General features: G+C 41.4%; 1 protein-coding gene across 1 annotated transcript in view; it reads right to left on the minus strand.

Annotated features, from left to right (window-relative positions):
- Positions 1–1,310: 1,310 nt before the first annotated feature.
- The window catches only part of BPGM (bisphosphoglycerate mutase), a 28,091-nt gene continuing 5,337 nt past the window's right edge, over positions 1,311–24,064 (minus strand). The window contains exons 2-3 of the mRNA XM_024737983.1: positions 18,877–19,538; positions 1,311–3,396 (exon numbers count right to left, since the gene is read on the minus strand). Of these exons, the coding sequence (XP_024593751.1) occupies positions 3,218–3,396; positions 18,877–19,477 (780 nt within the window). The 5' untranslated portion in view covers positions 19,478–19,538 and the 3' untranslated portion in view covers positions 1,311–3,217. The remainder of the gene's footprint in view (positions 3,397–18,876; positions 19,539–24,064) is intronic.

Raw genomic sequence — 24,064 nt, forward strand, 5'->3', positions numbered from 1 at the left:
AGTGAGCCCCAAACTTGCAAAATCCAACCATGCAGAAGACAAAAACAGGAGAAACGATCAGGGTCTACAATGTTGAGGCAATTTGAACATATGAAAGACTTTCCAGGTAAGAGGAAAGCTGAACTTTGAAAAGAGGCTTGCCACTTTTTATGTAAAAGCATAAAAATATATTAAAAATGACGCTGGGGATGATGAATCAATCTTCTGTCTAGTAAAGCTGGTTCCCCTACCTCATTCTGTCATAAACACAAAGGAGCTAGAAAAATAAAAAACTATAACTACATAGTAGGAAAAGGGGAGAAATGTACATGACCTCTGGCTTCTCTTTCCTGAGACTGTCATCATGATCAGGAGGACTTCTGCTTCTGGCCACCGAGTTGCCCAACTGCTGTCCGATGGGGCAGTTGGGTTAACCAGCTCACACACTGACCAAAAAAAAGCATTTTCACAACAAAACTATAGAGCCTGGGGAGGCTTCCCAGGCCAGAAGACAAATAACCACTGCCATTACCGTGCACATGGAGGGACTGCATTTTAATAAAAGTGGTCATGACCCAAGATGAGAAATAGTCTGCAAATCTGGAGCAAAAGAATCTGGTTGAGCTTGGAAATAGCCAGATCATGTTAAGAAATTTGCCTCATACATCTTATCAAGGAAACATACACGACATTATGTACTCTAACCGAGGATGCTTTGTTAATTCAGTGCTCAAATTAGTACTGGATGATGCAAGAACTTCCATTTTCTGAGGCAGAATTTCTGTTCTTTCAGAAAAACAAAGTCTGAGTGTACTGGGATACACTACTCATCTGAGATATTTAAAAATTAAAACTCTAGGAGTAGCATCTTGCTATGGCTCTTATCTTACCACACTGGACCTGCATGAAACAATCATTACAGCCTGGGCAAAAGAGACGTGTCTAACTGGCTCCAGGGCAAGCCCAACCTGGCAGCAGGATGGGCTGCCCTCTCCAAGGGCCAAATTTCTGGATAAGCTGTCTATCATTTTTTAAATTTAAAAAAGTCCCCATTTTTTGGTCCCAGCTTGATGTGGTACAGAAGGATGCCAAGATGAGGATGCAGGTTAGGCAGATTTCAAGATACCTACATCAAAAATTCTGGATCCGGGCTTCCTTGGTGGTGCAGTGGTTGAGAGTCCGCCTGCCAGGGGGGCCCGGTTACCCAAAAAAAAAAAAAAAAAAAAAAAAAAAAAATTCTGGATCCCTTGTAAGCCATGCAAAGAAAACAGATTCACTAGGTGGTCTCAAGGTTGAAGTGCTGGAGTCGTTAAAAATAATTTTACAGCAAATTTTCATAAATATCTCTTCATTTATTTCAGCCAAGATCTCAAAAACCAAATTGTACCAGAAAGTGTCAGCAAAAATTATCCCTCTCTCAGGAAGTCTATAAGATTCCACAGTGACGGGGTGTGAGCACAGCTCTGTGTGCAGGAGCACATCATGCTGCCAGGTGTCCATGGGAGGTGGATATCTAGATGCAGGACAAGGGAAGAATCCAACTCTAGGCTCTTAAGCTGTGTTAAGACATGGTCACTTCTTGGGCTGGAAAATTCAGATGCCAATTCCAGAGATGAAGCTGTTCAAAAATGGCCTGAGTTGAAGCTTAGCCATAGGTTTGGAATTCTAGGAAGATCTGGTAGTTGTATTCTTGGCCCTGATCTCTGAATTATAAACAGTGTTATTTGGTTAGGCAACAGAACTGTGAAAAGAAGGACTACGGCAGAAAAGCCAGTAGTTGGTCAGGAACGTCAAGCATCCACGTTCCATGTCCTTATGCATCACAGATGCAGCCAGCTGTGAGCAAACCAGGTTCATTTCTTCTTTTCAGCTGATGCCCTAAGTCTTGATTTAAGGATCAGTAGAGACCAAGCAAGCAGTAGCAAGGGTTTTAGAATTAGTTTCCTTCTAATGACAGTTTTACTATAAAATGGATACAAATAAACCAATCCACCAATGGAAAACCATGAAAAACTGGTGATATCTGTAACAGCTTTTATAGTTGTAAATTGTTTACATGACTTTATCACTGAAATATATGTCACTTGCTCTGAAATAAGGCAGTAGCTTAAAGAAATGATCACTTACCTATCTCCAGCATCTAAAAACATCCTATATCATTAAGATTGATAAGCAGTCAGTTCTGTCTGTGGCCTACCCTGAATACTATAGACTACGTACCATAATGTTTTGCCCTCAGCAGATAAAGAACAAATGTACATGACAAGGGCGAATATACCATTTCCCCTGTTCAAGTGAATAAAATTACACCCACTATATTCTACCTTCCCCCGACCCGACCTTCAATTTTTAGAGAATTAGGCATGTCTATGTGTTGAAATAAGTACAACTCTTTGTGTTATAGGAAGATAAGAGCAGAGAATAATTCAGCAGCCTATACTTAATATTTATGAATCATATGGAAATTCTTGGGATGGTACCATTTTCAGTCACAGAACTTATTTTTAAATTAATTTTAAAGACCCCAAAATTAAAGTTTAAAACACAAAAATAAAACAAAAAGAGAACACGAACAGCTATAGCTGTCTATATGCTGCTAATTCTAGCAGCCAGAGAGGAATTCCACCAAATGTTATGAGGCAAAGGGACTTGGTGTTTGTTGTTGGCTGTCTTGGAGGAATCCATCCATGACTCTCCCATTTAATGGGCCTCTGGTTTTAACCTATCAAAGCATCCCTCTCCCTAGAGGAAAAGACTAGTAATAAATACTTAAGTATAGTGTGTTATCTAATGCCCTTTATTATCATCCTAGAAAGTCTCAGTAAATATAACTGTGAACTACTTATTGGAGTAAGTAGTGCCTGTCAGTGGTCACTCTATACTGATTTATTGAATGAGGAATACCTTGAACTTGACCTCCACTTGTTGCTTCCCCATCTTGGAAACTTATGACATTGATTTAGCCCCACTGGTGACTAACTTAGTGACTAATTCAAACGGGGCCGGCAGGGGCTAATGCATAAGGCTTATGACATTAGCACTCAGGCATCCTAAAGCCTTTATCTGGGCCAACATATGTTACCTAGTTACTTACACAAACTCTACCCCACAGCCTAGATCTGGAAAAATCAGGAAAAATCAGCGGGGGAGAAAAAAAAAAAAAAGCGAGATCAGCACCCATAACACACCGCATACCACTCCTGCTGCAGCTATCCCTAGCTAGCACGTGGGAAAGATTTTATTTGTCAGCGCGTTTCACTTTTCCTTGATCCTCTACTTTCTTAATGGCCGCTTGGATAGCCTCTTGGTTGCCCAGGAACTGGTGAGGTCCAACGGCATGCAGGTTCTCATCCAGTTCCAGGAGAATGGGGACTCCAGTAGGAAGAGTGATGTTGATAATGTCTTCATCTGAGATACCTGGAGATTAAGACAGGGAGGAGCAAGGCATTAAAGACAACCCAGGAGGCAGCTGTGTTTAGTTAATTAACTACACATTCACTTAGTCCCATATTAACTGCATGTTTGGAACCACACCAGGTACTGTGAGGGATTCCAGCTATAGTTGCTGGAAGCCAAGGGCGTCCCAGAAGTTTTATTTATTTCTTTACTTATTTATTTGGTTGTGCCAGGTCTTAGTTGCGGCAGGCGGGCTCCTTAGTTGCGGCATGCGAACTCTTGGTTGCAGCATGTGGGATCTAGTCCCCTGACCAGGGATCAAACCCTGGGCCCCCTGCACTGGGAGCACAGAGTCTTAGCCACTGCGCCACCAAGGAAGTCCCTCAGAAGTTTTTTTTTTTTTAAAAATCTAAGACAGAAATTCAAATTACATTAAATCTTGGGACAGTAAATACCTTTTGGGGCAAACTGTTCCTGGTTGTTTCCTATCTAAATCTTAAAGAAATGAAAATTATTCTCTCCACGCTCACATGTGTGTTACTGGTTTTCCGCAGAAATCAATCTTGAAAAATCTGAAAGTGAACTAGGGGGGCTTTCCGGTTTTTTTCCTTTTATATGTTGTCCCCAGGCTGGCTAAAATTAACCTCAAAATCTAGTTCAATTGATTAGAAAGTGGCTGGTTTTCCAACACTGAGTGAGCATGGGATGCCCTGGGCTAGACCCAGTCAAGGAATAACTCTCCCCTAGGTGCTCAGGAAATACAATCAAGAGGAATCAAAAGAAGGTTGATCGACATGCCTTGTAAACAGGTCTCGTTCTCCTGCTGTCCCTTAACAGCCCAACTGCTAGGAGAGAAAGGTATGTGTAATGGACAAATCACCTTCAATTCTTTTTTTATTTTTTAAAAATTTTACTTACTTATTTATTTATTTATTTACTTACTTACTTATTTTCGGCATGCTGCGCGTCCTGTGGGATCTTAGTTCCCTGACCAGGGATTGAACTCACGCCCGAGGCAGTGAAAGCATGGAGTCCTAACCACTGGACCACCAGGCAATTCCCTCAGTTCTTTTTAAAATAGCCTGAATCAGGGAATTCCCTGGTGGTCCAGGGGTTAGGACTCCACGCTCTCACTGACAAGGGCCCAGGTTCGATCCCTGGTCGGGGAGCTAAGATCCCACATGCCGTACAGTGTGCTCCCACAAAATTTTTTTTAATAAGTAGATAACCTGAATCATAGGTTGTTCAATTTTGACCAGAAGAGCTGGAGTTGTAGCAAGGATGGTAGCAGCAGTGGTCGTGATAAGGTTTCTATTATTATGAGTGTTTTTAAAAAACAATAAACAGCTAACATGTACTGAGTACATTCTGCATGCCAGGTACTCTTCTAAGCACTTTATGTGTATTAACTTATCCTAGGAAGATATGCACCATTATTTTTCCATGTAACAATTTCTGACACAGAGAGGTTAAGCAAACAACTCAAGGTCACACAGGCAGTAAATACCAAAGGCTGGATTTAAACCCAGGTGTATGTAACTAGTGCACAATGTCTTTCAAGTTCCTCTGAGTTCAAAATGGGCAAAGAGAAGAGAGGAGACCTAAAAAGATGGAGTTAAGCCAATTAAAAGGTGACTGAAAGTATTCAAATTATCTACTTTAAAAACACACTTTTATTATATAGACTTCTAAATTCTAACCATATACTTCTGTTCTTTATTAATAGAAAGGACCCAGGGTAGAGCAAGTTCTGAGGGGAGTGCAAGGGTCCATCTTGGAAGGTGAGAATGGCAGAATAAGTTAGTAGCAGTTAGTTATCAATGCACTGTGTCATTTTAACTTTGGTCATAACTATGAGCACCAGTCACAGAATCATAGCACTGGATCTCAGCCGCTGGGGTGGCTCTTTATTAGAATTTCATTTCTAGGTTCAGAAGAGCTGCCTGAGAACTCTTATGCACAAGCTGTATACTCAAACAGCTATGAAACAATGGAAAGGATCATAACTTGGAAGTCAGGGTCTATTCTAAGTACCCATCCCATCTCCTCCTTTGCTAGTCCCCTTCCAAATATATAACTTTAGGTAAGTAACCTCTCTGGGCCTCCACTGCCTCTGTCTAATTAAAAAAAGAAACACACACTCTTCTCTACCACTATTACAAACCCTGTGGGGCAGGAGGAATGGACTTAAAAGAGAACATACATGAGAAAGTATAGCCCAACAAGTGTTTCTTCTTTCTGTACTACGAATTCTCTTCTAGGTAGAAGATTTAAAGGGTAGGCTACTAAAACACTCCTTTGCCCTGCCAAGCCCCCATCCCCACACTGCAACCCTACACAAGATTACCATCCCAAACAAAGCTGGCAAGAACAGATAAATTCAGACCAGACAGCCAGCTGTTTAGCTGGGAGATGACTGCCTGGGATTCTAAAAGCCCTCGGACCCTCTCAGGTCAGATCTGTCAGCTGGCCGCATAGTAGCTGCCACCCACATCCCCTGGAGATAGCCAGAGAGGAATGCAACAGCACGTGGTTTAGAGCCAGGTGACCGCTAAGGATATAGAGAAACTGAAATCCTAATACACTGCAAAATTAAGAGTATAAAATCCTGTGGAATCTTTGGATAACAAGTCTGGCAATTCCTCAAACGGGTAAGCACAGAATTACCATGGGACCCTGCAATTTCACTCCTAGGTATATATACCCAAGAGAAATGAAAACACATGTCCACACAAAAACCTGTACACGAACCCTCACAGCAGCATTATTCATAATAGACAGAAGATGGAAACAGTCTAAATGTCCATCAACTGATGAGTGGGTAAATTAAATGTGGCAGATCCATGCAATGGAATATTATTTGGCAATAAAAAGGAAAGAAGTGCTGATGCATGCTAAACATTGACAACCCTTGAAAACATTATGCTAAGTGAAAGCAGCCAGTCACAGAGTACATATTGTATGAGTCCATTTCTATGAAATGTCCAGAATAGGCAAATCTATAGTGACATATATAGATCTGGGGTTGCTTAGGGCCAGAGGGAATGGGAGGACTGGGCAGTAATAGCTAGGTATGGAGTTTCTTTTGAGGGTAATGAAAATGTTCTGAAATTGACTGTGGTGATAGATGGGTAACTCTGTGAATATACAACTCTGTGAAAATACAGCTCTGTGAAAAGCCACTGAACTGAACACTTTAAATGGGTGAACTGTATGTCATGTGAATTACACCTCAAGAAAGCTGTTTAAAAAACTACTAAACAGATCCAGAGAAGTTAAATAAAACTCTTCGAGTCACCAGACTGTTAAGGTAGTAAAATTAGACCTTTTTTTTAAATTCCCAAATTCCAGGACTTCAACTCTGGTCGTCTGACTTGTCTATGGCTATTTCCACCACAGCATAAGGAGAGAGGAGAATGTTTGTGTTCATGCTCTGCCCTTGTGAAGGGCTGGGTGCTAACTGGACACCAGCACCAAGTGTTCTCATGTTTTCAAGACTAGTAAAGGGATCAACAGATTTGTCTGATCCCCTTGAAATACCTAACACACTGGGATCATGATGGGCCAGGTTGAGGGTTTGCAGTCTGTGGCCTCAGTAAAAAGTTCTGGGTCTTTGGCAGGGGGAGAGGGGCACACATAGAACTCATCTGACCATGGCCTCAGATCTAACCAGATCTAACAAGCCCTTTCTTTAAGAGCACCACTCTCAAGCTCATGCCTGTGGCTTAGATAAAAACCCACTTTTGTGTGGGACCAAATGGAAGAGCCAACTAACAAAGGCCACGAGAACTATAATGTTTCACTTATAAAGAAAGGAGGGCTCAACAAAAATAGAAATGTTTCCAATAAATAAAGCTGACATTCCACTTTAATGACTACTCAAGCCATTCACACAGCAGACTAATTACTTCCAAATATTTAAAATACTTAGACTGGTTAATAATCAGTCAATGAGACTTAAGCGACTGGCTTTTTAAAATAGCAAATGAGGAAAAACCACAATGAAGCCATTATTCATTACTCAGTTTTGGCATAAGCCACATTCTTTGTCCTAAGAGAGTCAAGCAAGCAGAACTCCTAAGGCTAGAAAAATGCATCTGCATTGGATTAAACCAAACTGAATCGATACTATATTATGTAATATCGTATTACAAATTCATTAACTGGAACATCATATGAAAGTTAAAACGCATGGCCAGATATCACATCCTCTGATAATGGCTTAGATTGTTTGATACAGCATCCAAGAACGTTCTGAAGGGAAACATCTAATCCTGCATCAACCCATCTCTATCACTGCCCCTTCACCAACCCCCAACCATTGTCTTTAATTCTTGAATCTTCATGTAGGAGCGTCTGGGAGTTAACTGCTATCCATTTAAATGATTGGGATATTTTAAATAAGAAATAATGAAAATTTGGTGGTAAGTCAAACGAGTAGCTCAAAGCCAAAACAGGAAGAAATTCAAACAACTTCATTTTCTGCATACAGGACTAACTTCAGAAAGTCAAATCTGTACCTTTGATGACTCCCCTGAGTCACTGTAGCAGGAACAGGAACCACAGACAGTAATTAAGATCACTGCACATATATACAGCACTCCCACTCGCCTTCTGTTAGAAGTGGCTGAGCAAATGCTCACTTCTCCCACGGGGATTATAAGGGACCATGTTTTATACATCCTTGTGTCACCCATGCTCTCAAAACAGTGCCTTATATGCTGCAAGACTTTAGTAAATGTTTGTTCTACTGTAAGGAATTCTATCATGTGTTGCTGCTAGGATCCAGAAATGATTTAGCTTTATGATCCAATATTACAACTATATGTATTATATGAATCTACTTCTTACAAATAAAGGCTATTAGGAATAAAATGTTAACTAGAAACGCTAATGCCTAAAGCCTATATGTGAAAGCACTCTGAGGACTTTCTCGGAGGTACAGTACCAGCTAAGTTTCAGAAGGAAATCAAAAGGGAGATGTATGCTCCTCAGAAGTAAGGACTGGGGCTTCCCTGGTGGCGCAGTGGTTGAGAGTCCGCCTGCCGATGCAGGGGACGTGGGTTCGTGCCCCGGTCTGGGAGGATCCCACGTGCCGCGGAGCGGCTGGGCCCGTGAGCCATGGCCGACTGAGCCTGCGCGTCCGGAGTCTGTGCTCCGCAACGGGAGAGGCCACAACAGTGAAATAGTGCAGTACCTGATTTAATGGACCCTTGGCACATAGCTGAAATGAATGAATCTGAACTCTCTGAGCTTTCAAATTAAATCTAGTCCTTTACTGTTGAAGCTTTGGTTAAAGGTTGTGTTTCCTTTATTACCTTATTAAGAAAAAAAGTCAAATTAAATTTGTCGTCTATATATTTTCTTTGGTGTTCTCCAAACTGTGCTCAAAATCTTTGAATATCAGGAAACAGGAGGAAAGATGTTCAGGGAGACAGATCTGTTACAGGACAAGAGGAAACCCCAATTCCATAATGCTTATTTTTGAGGATGACAGAGAGAGAGGGAAAACAGCTCCGATCAAATCATTCAGCTCTGAGGTTCCACCCATGCCCCGCTTCCCTTTCCCAATTGAGTTAGTCACAATCCAAACCCCACCGATGGGTGATCTGTGATAAGAGTACTGTATTCTTCTATTGCCAAAATAAGAGCTGACAGAAGAGATTCTGAATTTCATATATGGCTTACCTATTTTTAATTAGAATTCTTTTAGGTTTGAATGCTATCCATGTACAACTTAAAGATTGGCTGGGGAACAACTGGAAATGGGTTATTTGAATCATGTACCATGATGACAGTATAACGGCCTCTAATTTAGAATAAGGTAGAGAGAAGAATCCATTCTACATCTAATTTTATAGTTAAGTGGCCTACAACTTTTAAAAATGAAGGTTTCTATAAATCAATTATACTTATAATAAGAGAAAGCTTAGCCACACTACTAGATAAGCATTTGCTTCACAGAAGAGAGGCCTGACTGCTACTTCTGAAAATATCCCACTACAGCATACCAAAGGTGACTGACTGGTCAGTGTCCATCCCCACAGCAAGTCCCAGCTGACCTTTCCTCGAGTCTCTAATTTCACCTCGTCACTTCTTTGCCTTGTTATATGTGCAGCTGCACACGGTTCTTCAGGGGTCAAGTCTGTCTTGCATGCCACTCTTACTCCAAACTTGAAACTGCCTAGTCCTTTCTTTTTTTTTGCGGTATGCAGGCCTCTCACTGCTGTGGCCTCTCCCGTTGCGGAGCACAGGCTCCGGACGCGCAGGCTCAGCGGCCATGGCTCACGGGCCCAGCCACTCCGCGGCATGTGGGATCTTCCCGGACCGGGGCACGAACCCATGTCCCCTGCGTCGGCAGGCGGACTCTCAACCACTGTGCCACCAGGGAAGCCCTGCCTAGTCCTTTCTTGAACCCAGACTAAACAATCCACTTCTGCTGGCAAGATGCAGACTACATCCAGTGCTTCAGTTCAGTACCTGGCTTCTCCTTCAATGTGGGCCGGCAGGAAACAAACACGAAGTGACTATGCCAACCGCAGAGAAAGAAACACACACCTGTCTGGAGTGCTAAGGAACAGGGTGTTGTTAGACACTACGCCTGGGTTAGGAGTGTTCGTGGTGGTGCTTGGTGGGAGGTGGGCCCTGCTGTAATCCGGACTTGTTAGGCAATTGTTTATGCTGCCACAAATCAGTAAAGCAGTCCCTTAAGCAGGAATTTTCTCACTATATAATATTTCTTATATCTGTTTTAAGTCTTCTTTATTCTGAAGGGATTAAGAACTACTATCAAGTTAAAAGTAAAGCATTCCATGGGACTACACCAAACTAAAAAGCTTTGGCACAGACAAGGAAGCTACCAACAAACCAAAGGCAGCATTCTGGATAGGAGAACATATTTGCAAATGATATATCCGATAAGGGGTTCATATCCAAAATATACAAGGAACTAATATACCTCAACATCAAAAAACCAAACAACCTGATTAAAAAATGTGCAGAGGACCTGAATAGGCATTTTCCAAAGAGGAAATACAGATGGCCAACAGACACATAAAAAAGATGCTCAACAGTACTACTCATCAGGGGAATGCAAATTAAAACCACAGTGAGATATCACCCCACACCTGTCAGAATGGCTAGCATCAAAAAGACAACAAAAAACAACTGTTGGCAAGAATGTGCAGAAAAGGGAACCCTGTGCAATGCTGGTAGGATTGTAAATTGGTGCAGCCATTATAGAAAGCAGTATGGAGGTTCTTCAAAAAATTAAAAATAGAACTACCATATTATCTAGCAATTTCACTTCTGGATATTTATCCAAAGAAAACAAAAACACTAATTCAAAAAGATACATGTAATTCCCTGGTGGTCCACTGGTTAGGACTCTGCACTTTCACTGTCAAGGGCGCAGGTTCGGTCCCTGGTCAGGGAACTAAGGTCCCACAGCCATATGGTTGCGGCCAAGAAAAAAAAAATTTTTTTCAAAAAGATACACACACACCAATGTTCACTGTAGCATTATTTATAATAGCCAAGATATGGAAGCAACCTAAGTGTTCACTGATGAATGGATAAAGAAGATGTGGTGCATATATACAATATTACTCAGCCGTTAAAAAAAAGAAAGCTTGCCATTTGTGACAACATGGATGGATCTAGAGGGAATTATGCTAAGTGAAATCAGAAAGGCAAATACCGTACGATCTCACTTATATGTGGAATCTAAAAACCAAAACAAACAAACAAAATAAAATGCAAACAGTGAACAATTGCTCAAATGAAATTTAAAAAACATGGCTTAGCTACATTAAATAGCAGAGTAAAACAAAGTATTGAACAAAGTCAAAATACTGAACCATAGCTTTCCAGTGAGTTCAGAGACTTGTTCTAGTTCCTACAAGAAACAAGATACATATGTAAAATGCCTAGAACTGCATTTAGCACACAGTGTGCGCTCAAAAAAGGGCCACCTGGTATAGCTATACTAGGGAGTGTCATTCACAGACCACAATGTTAAGGTAAAAGCAATAATGTAAGACTCAATTAGTTGCACGAAATTACCTTTTTATGGTTTACTTGCCAAAGATACTCTTGACTCAGCTTCTCACAACGTACTATTCTGAACAGAATAGATCAACAGAAGGGCTACATTTTAGAAAAAGTTTAAAACAAAACAGCCCAGGCAGTAATTGTGTGTGGAGACTCAGTGAACTGGGTTTAGGCGGAGTTCATGAAGCCAACTACTTATCGCGATCATGGCTAAGCCATCTGAGGTCTGTCTGGGTTTCATTTTCCTTCAACAGCATCTGTCTTCTTTCCCACAAATGGAAGAAGTGTCAGGCAGGACTTGACTGACTATAGGGTAAAATCATAGCACCAAATATTTGAGAAACAAAATAACATCTAAGGAACTAACAACACTCTCCACTGCTGAGGTACATACAATCTAGAGTAAATTAGTAACACTAGTATACTCTTAGTCAAAGATCTTAAGGCACTTGGAGACTTCAGGGTAGACCAATTTCTTAATTAGCTATGTGACTGGGTCATCATTCTTCCTACTTCAAAGTTACAATAAAGTATTTTTATGATAGGACAGTATGCTGTCATTGATTCTATCAGTTACCACACTCCTCCCTAGCAGAAGGTAAGATGCTTGAAGTCTATCAAGCATTTTAAGGACAATATGGGGAAAAATTGCCCACTTCCTTGAAAGATCCTGTTTATATGGGAGAATCTTACATAAACATATCTAGAAAACATGACTAGGAATCAGATCAGTCTACAACAACATGCATTTTTACTTTTGTAATCAATTCAAAGAATTTAGCAACTTTCATATTTATAGGGAATATGCAATCTGGTCACACCCATTTCAAAGATTCATTCTTAATACAGATGAAAGCTAACTTTCTTATAACGTGACCATATAATCCTCCAAGCTGGGCACTTTTGAAAGTGAAAGGAGATGCTGTTAATAATTGCAACGGATAACAGGTATTAACCAGAAAATAGGGGGGTGTGTAGTCGTATAAATTCACTATAAAAATAAATTGGCAATTAAAATGTTACATTTTATGACATTTTTTAACACAATAAACACATACACACAAATAAATTAGCCAGTAATCTTTCCTATAAAACAAAAATCTGTATTTTCCCCTTAAAGTAAGAGAGATTCACTTAACATTTGGAGTCTTGGAAAGTCAGTATCCAAATTCAATAGGATGTTTTCTTTTAGGTTAAGAATTTGTCAAGTACCACAGGAAGCCTTCATACATGAACTCTCGAAAGTTAGACATGCAAGCAGAAGCAAGAAGAACTAAAATCCTGCAGCCTGTGGAACAAAAACCACATTCACAGAGAGATAGACAAGATGAAAAGGCAGAGGGCTATGTTCCAGATGAAGGAACAATATAAAACCCGAGAGAAACAACTAAATGAAATGGAGATAGGCAATCTTCCAGAAAAAGAATTCAGAATAACGATAGTGAAGATGATCCAGGACCTTGGAAAAAGAATGGAGGCAAAGATCGAGAAGATGCAAGGAATGTTTAACAAAGATCTAGAAGAATTAAAGAACAAACAGAGATGAACAATACAATAACTGAAATGAAAAAACACTAGAAGGAATCAATAGCAGAATAACTGAGGCAGAAGAACGGATAAGTGACCTGGAAGACAGAACAGTGGAATTCACTGCTGCGGAACAGACTAAAGAAAAAAGAATGAAAAGAAATGAAGACAGCCTAAGAGACCTCTGGGACAACATTAAATGCAACAACATTCACATTATAGGGGTCCCAGAAGGAGAAGAGAGAGAGAAAGGACCCGAGAAAATATTTGAAGAGATTATACTAGAAAAATTCCCTAACATGGGAAAGGAAATAGCAACCTAAGTTGAGGAAGTGCAGCGAGTCCCATTCAGGATAAACCCAAGGAGAAACACGCCAAGACACATAGTAATCGAATTGGCAAAAATTAAAGACAAAGAAAAATTACTGAAAGCAGCAAGGGAAAAACAACAAATAACATACAAGGGAACTCCCATAAGGTTAACAGCTGATTTCTCAGCAGAAACTCTACAAGCCAGAAGGGAGTGGCATGATAAAGCAACTTAAATGCCCATCAACAGACAAATGGATAAAGAGGATGTGGTACATATATACAATGGAATATTACTCAGCCATAAAAAGGAGCGAAACTGGGTCATTTGTAGAGACGTGGATGGATCTAGAGTGTCATACAGAGTGAAGTAAGTCAGAAAGAGAAAAACAAATATCGTATATTAACACATATAGGTGGAACCTAGAAAAATGGTACAGATGAACCGGTTTGCAGGGCAGAAATAGAGACACAGATGTAGAGAACAAACGTATGGACACCAAGGGGGGAAAGCGATGGTGGTGGTGCTGGTGGTAGTCAGCTGAATTGGGAGATTGGGATTGACATGTATACACTGATGTGTATACAATTGATGACTAATAAGAAAACTAAATAAATAATAAACATTAAAAAAAAGTTAGACATGCAAGAAAAGAAGACAGATGCTAGTATTCTTATTCCAGTGAGCACATACGTCTACAATAAATTTTAAAAGGGCTGAAATCTCACTAAATTAACAGAAATGATGGGAGAAATAACACACTATTTCTTCTTATCTTTGGGAAAGTGACTTATGCTTAATTCTTAGAGCTGTGACATAGAATAGTTGGATCTTATTTTTCAGTACACACTGCAAGAGAATTCTATTAGTGGAGATTGGCCTTTAGAGGACCCCTAAAACAAAAGATGACAACTAATGTATGATGTGATCCTAAAATCTAGTCCAGTCTATTTCAGGCACATGAAGTAATTCTTCCATGTGAGGCATGGAAGTTAGTACAGGGAATCTTAGCAACATCAAAGAATTTGATGAATCTTAACAACAGTACCACCAGGGGGTACTATAGGCCAAAAGGGAACAAAGTTGTTCTCCTCCCCAGGATGGCTGAGCTGAGACTACAAACCACTCTTATGTCTTCCTATGGACAAACCGCAATCCTCACTCCACTTCATTTGCTTCCCCAGCTATTCGCTTGTGCCTAGTGGTATATTCTGACTTTTCTGCCAGTTTTTTTCCCTGAATGTCTGCCATCCTCCCTGGCCACCAGCCCTACCATTTCTATTCCCTGTCTCCTGCCCATTCACCTCCCTTCTCCTCTCCTTCAGGCATCTGCCAGCCTCACACCTTTCTCTACACATACTTCCTACTCTTTGTACAATTTACCTCTTCCAGTATGAACACCACTGCTTTAAATCAATTATCCCCCAAATAAAAACATTTTCTAGGGGCTTCCGTGGTGGCGCAGTGGTTGAGAGTCCGCCTGCCAATGCAGGGGACACGGGTTCGTGCCCTGGTCCGGGAGGATCCCACATCCCACATGCCGCGGAGCGGCTGGGCCCGTGAGCCATGGCCACTGAGCCTGCGTGTCCAGAGCCTGTGCTCCGCAGCGGGAGAGGCCACAACAGTGAGAGGCCTGCGTACTGCAAAAAAAAAACCACCCCCCAAAATTTTCTATATAGCCTATTTATAGTGATAGGGATAGGAGTTATAATTTAAGGTTGCTTCTATTTCATTAATCTCTGAAAGTTAATTTAGTTCTGTACATCCAAATTAAAAAAAAAAAAAGACCTTCAGAAGAAAAGTTAAATGAAGCCTGAGGATAAATGCCTGCTTATTTCTCAGTAATCCCTGTAAACACATTTCTGCCCCACCGTGGTCAAAGCTGTGTTTTAATTCTTTTCTTTATTCTATACTCCACATCCATGCATATCTCCTTTGTTATCTGTCACTTCCACGTATTTACCCTAAACTATTGCTTTCTAGGCCAATGTCAAATCCTTTCATCTTTAAATCTCATTGGTTAAATTGCTTTGCAGCTTTAATGAGATAATTCACATACCATACAATTCACCCACTTAACATATACAATGGCTTTTAGCATGTTCAGAGTTGTACAACCATTGCCACAGTCAACTTTAGAACATTTTCGCCACCCCAGTAAGAAAACCTGCACATATTAGCAGTCACTCTTCAATCCACCCTCTTCCCCTCCACACCAGTCCTAGGAAACAAATCATCTATTTTCTGTCTATATAGATTTGCCTATTCTGGAGATTTTATACAAATATAATCCTACAATACGTGATCCTTTGTGACTGGCTTCTTTCTTTCTTTCTTTCTTTCTTTTAAACAGGGCAGACTTTTTTAAATAAATTAATTTACTTATTTTTGGCTGCGTTGCGTCCTCTTTGCTGTGCGCAGGGCTTTCTCTAGTCGCGGTGAGCGGGGACTACTCTTTGTTACGGTGTGCGGGCTTCTCATTGTGGTGATTTCTCTTGTTATGGAGCACGGGCTCTGGGCATGCGGGCTTCAACAGTTGTGGCTCACGGGCTCAGTAGTTGTGGCTCGTGGGCTCTAGAGCACAGGCTCAGCAGTTGTGGCACACAGGCTTAGGTGCTCCACAGCATGTGGGATCTTCCTGGACCAGGGAGCGAACCTGTGTCCCCTGCACTGGCAGGCAGATTCTTAACCACTGCGCAACCAGGGAAGCCCTGGCTTCATGTAATCATGATTTCAAGATTCATCCATGTTATAGCACGTGTCAGTACTTCATTTTTTTTAATGCAGAATAATATTTAATTGTATGGACATACTGCATTTAACTTATCTAATCACTTGTTGATGGGCATTTGGGTTGCTTCCACACTGTGGCTGTGGCTATTATGAGTAATACTGCTTTGAAGGTTTGTGTACAAGTTTTTGTGTGGACATATGTTTTCACTTCATTTAGGTATTGTTATGAGTTGAACTGCATTCCCCCAAAAAAGATATGCTGAAGTTAACCTCCAGTACCCCAGAACGTGACCTTTCTTGGAAACAGGTCTTTAGAGAGGTACTCAAGTTAAAATGAGGTCACTGGGGCAGGCCCTAGTCCAATATTATTGGTGTCCTTATAAATAGGAAAATTTGGACAAGAAGAAGAGACACACAGAGAGAACACCAAGTGAAGATGGAGGGTTGCACTGATGCATCTACAAACCAAGAAACGTTACAGATTTCTGGACTTCCCTCGCAGTCCAGTGGTTAAGCACAGTCCAGTGGTTCTACTGCAGGGGGCACAGGTTCAATCACCAGTCAGGGAATTAAGATCCCACATGCTGCACAGCGTGGCCATAAAAAAAAAAAAAAAAAAAAAAAAAAAAAAAGATTTCTAGCAAACACCAGAAACTACAAGAGGCAAGAAAGGATTCTCTCCTAGTGTCATTAGAGAGAGCAGGATCCTGCCAATACTTTGATTTAGGACTTCCAGCTCCCAGAACTGTGAGATAATTATCTGTTTTTCTAAGCCACCCAGTTTTGGGTACTTTGTTACAGTAGCACTAGGAAATGAATACAGGTATGTACCTAGGAGTGGACCTGCTGGATCATATGGTACCTCTATGTGTCACTGTCAAGGAACTGCCAGATTGTTTTCCCAAGCAGCTATACCATTTGATTGTTTTTCAATAAACTATTAATGGTTTCAAAACCTCCCTCAAATATAGACAGTCAGCTTTTCTATTTGTTACCTTGCCCTCGACAGGTAGTTTTCCCTGCATCCCTACAATGGTGGCAGTCTTCTTCACCACCATTTGTTAAACCTTCCTATTTCTTTCAAAAATAACAGTAACAAATGGTTAAGTTACCAACACACTAATGGAAGGGGGTATCTAGAATATGCTATGGTCGGGGCTGCAGAATAATCTTAGCGCTCTAAACCTGAAGATGGGTAAATGGTACTAACCAGCAGGAAACTGTCTTTAAAAGGAGGATTTCCTAGCTGAGATGGGGAAGAAAAGAGGATCCTGAAGGAGATGATGGTCTTTTCTTAAGGGAAGGGAATCTGGCCACAAAGAGATCTAAGTCCCATCTCTGGAAAAAAGGAATTGGCATGGAGACAGAGAATACATCTTCTGGCAGAAACTTTGAAATTCTGAATTTCAGTTTGTTGTTGTCCTAAGAGGAGCTTCAACTCTTCTTCAAACAATAAAGTACTATAATAAATCCAGTAATGATGAAGTTATATATAGATATTTAATCAAATACATGACTATTCTGAACAAGGAAGAATAATACCATTTATATAGTTGAGTAAATAAGATATATACACATACACAAACAGATCAAGTGCCATGTCTGGCCAATGATGTTTTAAATAGCCAATAAAGCCTGTAGATTTTAGATCTCTGCACAATGAATGGAGGTCAGGTATATGAGTAATGACTTGGCTCTTGGCCATGTTATAAAAACTAGGGGAAAAAAAACACATGCTAAAAGGTTTACATTAAAATCTTATAAAGATCAGTTCATTTTGTTAACAAGAACTGATTTTCACTTATTTCATGTGCCAGGTCAACTTTTTCATTTTTCACAGCCTCATATAGAAAAGTAAAGCAGAATGAAAAGGGAATGTTGGAGAAATGCATTCTAACGCCAGTGGGCTGACTGCTGACAGTGACGATAGACAGGAAAACACCAGACAGAGCAGATCACTCAAAACGCACAACCTTCCGGGATTATTTAGTGAAGGGAGAGAGGGGAGGGAGAAACCCCCTGAAGGTGTCACTGTGCAATCACTGGTGCCCAAAACTGGTGAGCTCAAGTCCTCAGAGGAGTTCATTTAGTTCATGTTACTTAAGAGGAAGGTAACAACACAGTACTTTCTAGAACATAACATCAAGGAGTTAAAATAAAATTAAGGCTACTAATTATCTCCAATAAGCCATCTTTTTATTTTCCTTCTCCTGAACTTTCTCCCAGTCGATGACTAAGCCTGGTCTGGAACAAAGAGAAGACTGGAACAAAACAATTATTCAGGAAACCTAGGTCTGAAAACACAGCAATGATTGTTTAAAGTTGGAAGAACGGGAGCAAAACTGGAGTCTATATGATATTACTTAACTTGAAAGACTCAAAAGAAAAAAAAACTTACCTTGCATACCATTTCTACAAAAATTTCTTCCCTCCCTAGCCTCCGTTTACCTTGTGACAACAAAAGCCACAGAATCTTTTAGATCAGTGGTTCTCAAGCACGTGGAGAAGCCCAAGCATTATTATCAGCACCACCTGAAAATTCCTTAGAAACGCAAATTACTGGGCCACACCCCAGACCTACAGACTGAGAAACTCCAAGGGTGTGGCCAGAAACCAGTGGTGGTCCCAGCGCTCCCTCCCTCCAGGTGATTCTGATGCTTGCTGACGTTAGAGAATCACTGCTTCAGATAACACGAATGTAAAAGGCCCAGGATTTTTGACTGATAGAACAAAAGGATCCTGAAAAGACTGAAAGGACAAAAGGTAATAGGGAAGGAAAGTCTATTACGTAAACTGTGCATTATTAGCTTAGAAACCAGTTCCTTTCTAGATTAAGGCCCAGTAGCAACCTTCAGTAAGTAGTAGCATAAAGATGGTACCTTCCAGATGTTTCAGAAGTGCCCGGCTGCTATTTCCATGAGCAGATATCAGAATGGTTTTACCACTTAATACTTCAGGAGCAATCCTTTCGTTCCAATAAGGAAGGAGTCTCTTCAGAACATCCTTTAAGCTCTCGGATCGTGGCAGCTGATCCAAGGGAGTGTCGCACACTTTATATCTCCGGTCGTTGTAGATTTCGTGGTAGTAAGGATGGGACTCCTCTATGGGCGGTGGGGTCACACTGTAGCTCCTTCTCCACAGCCTCACTTGTTCCTCGCCGTGATTCAAAGCCATTTGCTCCCTGTTGAGACCGATCAAGGCTCCATAGTGACGCTCATTGAGACGCCAGGAGCTTTCCACGGGAACCCACTCCTGCCCCAGCTCTTCCAGGATCAGCCAGGCTGTGTGGATGGACCGGTTCAGGATGGATGTGAACACAAGATCAAACTCAAAGTTTAGCGCTTTGAGTTGCTTCCCACAGTTCCGAGCTTCTTCCATTCCTTCACTGTTAAGTTTCTGATCCACCCAGCTACAAAAACGGTTCTCTTTATTCCAAGCACCCTCTCCATGTCTTAACATAATCAGTTTGTACTTGGACATACTGATGGCTGAGCTTCTCTAGTGCTTTCCAATGGGCCAGTGTTCAGTGACAGCAATACATCTAGAAAGAGAAGAAAAAAAAGTATAAGTTATATTCTTCATTCAACTAACCACCTGGGGGTGGAAGCACAACTTTTCAACAGCCAGTTTCTAAAACACACTGGAATGATTCCTTGAACAGTTTTGACATCAGACATCCGGCAACTCGTACATACTGTGGCACATCCAGGCAGAGTCTACAGATAATTACAGGGAACCTAGTTAGTTGACAAATTTTCTGATGGCTGGGTAGAAAGTTAATTGTATGACACAAAACAACAGAACACTTCACTCTATTGGCATATGCTACACTTCCACCAGATCAAAAGGCAGTTTCTGCTTCCAGGAGACAGGATTTAATAGAATGAGTTTTAGGTGTCTAAAAGGATGACTCGTAGTTGGGAACTCCCAGGTCTGAGAAGCTGACTCGAGACTGAAGGCACCCTTCTCATTTTGTTTCCCCCTCTGGTGGAGAAATAATTTACCAGTCTCGTCTTATTATCGAAGTTATTAAACATGTTAATTCAATAAACCACCACATTCATCTGGTATGTAAATCATTGATTGGTGGCAACTAGCTCTTCAATGCCACAGGCTACATCACATACAAGAAAACCTAAGGTTCAACATTTAAACATTAAAATGATTTAAATCAACATTAACACCCAATATGGTACTCACCTAAATAATCTTTCACCTGCCTCAAGATAGAGTTTTTGGCAGGAATAAATTGGATGCAAAACAAGCTATCAAATTAAGCAGCTGAGAGATGCTGCCTGTAGAAACAGATTACCAGAAGCAGGTCTGTAGGAGTGAGAGGAAGCACACTGATAAGGAGGCCCCCCTCTCCTTCTCCCAACCCTTCAGCTGTCCTACACATGCCAGCCACATCTCAGCAGGCGAAGACTCTAGTAAAGAGGGACAGGCAACCCTAAAGTGTTTCTGAACTTCCTAAGTGAAGCTGCCGGCCCAAAGATCTGCTGGGCCCACTCTGTCCCCTGGAGAATCTTCGGACTGGCTGCATCAGCCTGCCTCGCTCTCCTTGCAGTGGACAGATCTACACTGACAAACCCCGCTCAGTTTACTTGCCCAGCACTTTCCACCTCCAGCCCAGCACTTTCCACACTGGAGAGTAGAGATTATATGAACATCAGGGCCTGGGCTTCTGCCATTCTTGGCAACTTCCATTAACTGGAGATTTTCTGTCCCACTTAAACTGTGATTCACCCACAGTTATATAACAATCAATGACAAAGTTAATTGGAATCTAGATCTAATTTCTTCCTTCCTTTAGTAATTCCTAGAGATTCTCAAGGGCGGAAAATGTCTTTAAAACAAAGCTTCCAATTTCAGTGGAGGGCCAACAGAGGACCCAAGGGAGGAAGCAGATTGAGGTGACTTGCAAGTGGCTGAAAGGCTACAATGGTTAGGTTTATGACTTCCCTTTCTCATCAGGTATCAATAAAATTTGACGCTTTATTTAGTGCATGTGAAGTGGGGAAGCATCAGGTCACTGCAAGAAGCTGGGCTAAGGACTCAGGTGAAGGTACCTTGCAGAGCTAAGACTTTCCAGAGGGAAAGCAATGTCTCTATTCTCAGCCCAGATGGGCATCGGGTGGCAGAAGAACAGAGAATGGGATGAAAGAACTGGGCAGTGTTTGGCTAGGGGATTACCGGTGCCCGGAAGAGGAATAATCATGAAACTAATGAAGCTCAAGTTTCAGGGCCCCTCACTTGAACAAACTCCTTCTAAGGCACTGGGAGAGACCAAATAATGAATTCACATCGTTGAGAATGTATGTGTGTGTGTGTGTGTGTGTGTGTGTGTGTTTAATCAGCAGAAGACACTTCTGTATTGCTTTTTTTTTGTAAAGGGCCCACCCCAATCCACTAAGTACTAGAAGTTTCAGGCCCATCAAAAGCTGGATCCATGCCCACGCAACACTTACTGTTTTGTTTTCCGTGATGGTGAGGAGGGGGATGGAGAAAAGAGAAGTTATCAATTGTTCTCTACCTCAGCCCTTACTGTGTCTTGTCAAACAAGAGTTCCTTAGGTTGATGAAGCTACTTTCCCTTCAAATGAAGAAGGTGTGATAGACAAATATTATAGGCAGAGGCACTTCTCCATCATCTTTTGATTATAAACTATATGGAGGCAACAAAAAAATGTAGCAATAATATCATGAACACTGAGGCAACTATCACCAAGCTCAGCAGTATTTTAATCTGCTCTATTTGCTTACTTAAAGAAATAAAACAATTTCTGTTTCTTCCCCTCAAAATATATATATTGGAGCACAGAAATAGTGCTACAGCCACAAGGACTCTACAAATAAATACACACCTGCGCTTTACTCCGGTGTACAGAGGGCGAATACAGGATAAGGTACCAAACTGCAGCATCTACCTCAGGTCAGCAGAAAGTCCCTCCCCGCTCTCCTCCTTGCTATCAACTGATCTTTGCCATTTAATTAACTACTGAATATTCACAAAGGAGCTGTTGAGGTTTATAGTTTGCATTCTTTACAATTTAATCATTGTGGGAGTTGGTGTGTCAAGTGTCAACAAACATAACACTGTAGTCAGTTTCATTTAAAGTTTCAGGCAGATCTGTGAGGAGCAGTGCTGCGGGGCTGCAAGGTGGTAGGAAAAGTGCTGAACTGCAGGGAACACGCGCTTCTCTGATGGAAGCAACTCATGTGCATGGACAAAGCATTTGTATAATCTGGTCTCGCTGAGCTAAGGGTACCATTCTAGAACTTTTCTGCAGAACAAGGAGAAGCCAGGGCTGCTGAAAACAAAGACTGGAGAGAATGCAAGACTCAGACCAGACAGAACCTGTGGATTCTGTTTTGTTTTTAGGGTAAATAAATGTCTTTTTTTTTAATGTGATCATTTCAGCTCTCAGAAGCTCAAATGAAAAATGAAGGGAGTAGCTGCTACTTAGCTCCAGCCCATTTCTCTGTGAGACTGAGGAACTGGGGTCCTCAATCTTCCAATTCTCAAAAGAACTGGAAATGTGAATTTTATGTGATATCTAATACAAATACTAGCAACTAATTTGAATACATTTTTAAAATGTGAGCTAAACAAGACATTTCTGAGGGTAGATTGAGTCTGCTAGTGTATGACTGTGACTTAAAGAGAAACCTCCTCCAGGCCTCAGGTGAATGAGGACCACCACCCCCCAGCCCCGCCTTCCTGCCCCCTGGAGCTGGTCAGACCCCAAGCCTCCAGGCTCTAACCCCAGCCTTCCTCTGTGGTTGTCCAGCACACTCTTTCAAAGGACAGACCCTCTAATCCCCACGTGTGCCAGGCTTCCTTGTCCCTGACCCTCTCTTCACCAAAACTTCGCCAGTGCCCTGCAGAGTCCCAGCTCTGTAATCAAACTCCTACTCAACTTTGGACTCTTCTGGAATGTTTCCTCTAGCTCTCAACTTTAACCAAGCTGAAAATGAACTGAACACCAAACTATTCCCAGGTGTCTGCTTCTCTCTTCAGCAGGGGTGTTCGTGCCTCGTATCCTGTGGCAGGGGCTGCTGACGAGCAGGGTCCCTCTCCCTCCCTCTCAATAGTACTTCCTGTCCAAATGCCTCCATCCCCACCATCTTTTGGGCAGGTGGGGGGGAGCTTTGATTCTGAGCCTTGCAATATTCAACTGTAGCTCTCTTGCCCTCATATATTAGCTACAAACTTTCTGAAAACTGAGTACCCTATTTAAAACCCTCAGATTACTTCCTGTTGATCTTAGGACAAAGTTCAAAATCCTTAATGCGACCTGCAAGACTTTGGTTTTCTGGCCATGTTCTTTCTGGCCTCGGGACCTCTGCACACACTGTCTCCTACACAGAACCCTCACCCAACCCCCCTCCCCTCGACCCCCATTTCAATTCCTCCCTTCTTTGGGGGCCTGCTAGTTATCCTTTCGATCAGCTGTGTCCAATCAAAATGTAATGCAAGCCACATATAATTGGCTTTTTTAAATTTGTAATTTAAAATTTTCTAAAAGCCGTACTAAGCAGCAAAAATAGGTGAAATTTTAATAATACATTTTATTTAACCCTTTAGGTTCAAAAGATTATCATTCTAACATATGATCTATATAAAATTCTCAATGAGGTATTTTACTTTCTTTTTTTCTTAGTAAGTTGAAACCTGATGTGTATTTTATACTTAAAGCACATCTCCATTTCGACTAACCACATTTCAAGGGCTCCATAGCCACACGTGACCAGTGGCTACTGTATTGACAGGTGCAGCTTTAGCTTAAATGTTATTTCCTCTAGGCTAGTCGTCCTCAAACTTTAATGTGCATCAGAATCACCAAGAGGACTGGTTCAAACAGGCTGCTGGGCCCCACTTCCAGAGCCTGAATGAATAGGTCTGGGGCAGGCCTGGGAATCTGTATTTCTAGCAAGCTTCCAGGTGATGCTGAGGCTGCTGGTCTGAGGACAATGCTTTTAAAGCCTCTGCAGACTTCTCTGCCCTTCTTTCCCACCCACTGGGAAGTAGCGAGGTGCCTCCACAGCCCCCTGCTTTAGGACACTA

This window comes from Neophocaena asiaeorientalis, unplaced genomic scaffold, assembly GCF_003031525.2.
Source record: "Neophocaena asiaeorientalis asiaeorientalis breed wild unplaced genomic scaffold, Neophocaena_asiaeorientalis_V1.1 scaffold364, whole genome shotgun sequence".
NCBI lineage: Eukaryota > Metazoa > Chordata > Mammalia > Artiodactyla > Phocoenidae > Neophocaena > Neophocaena asiaeorientalis.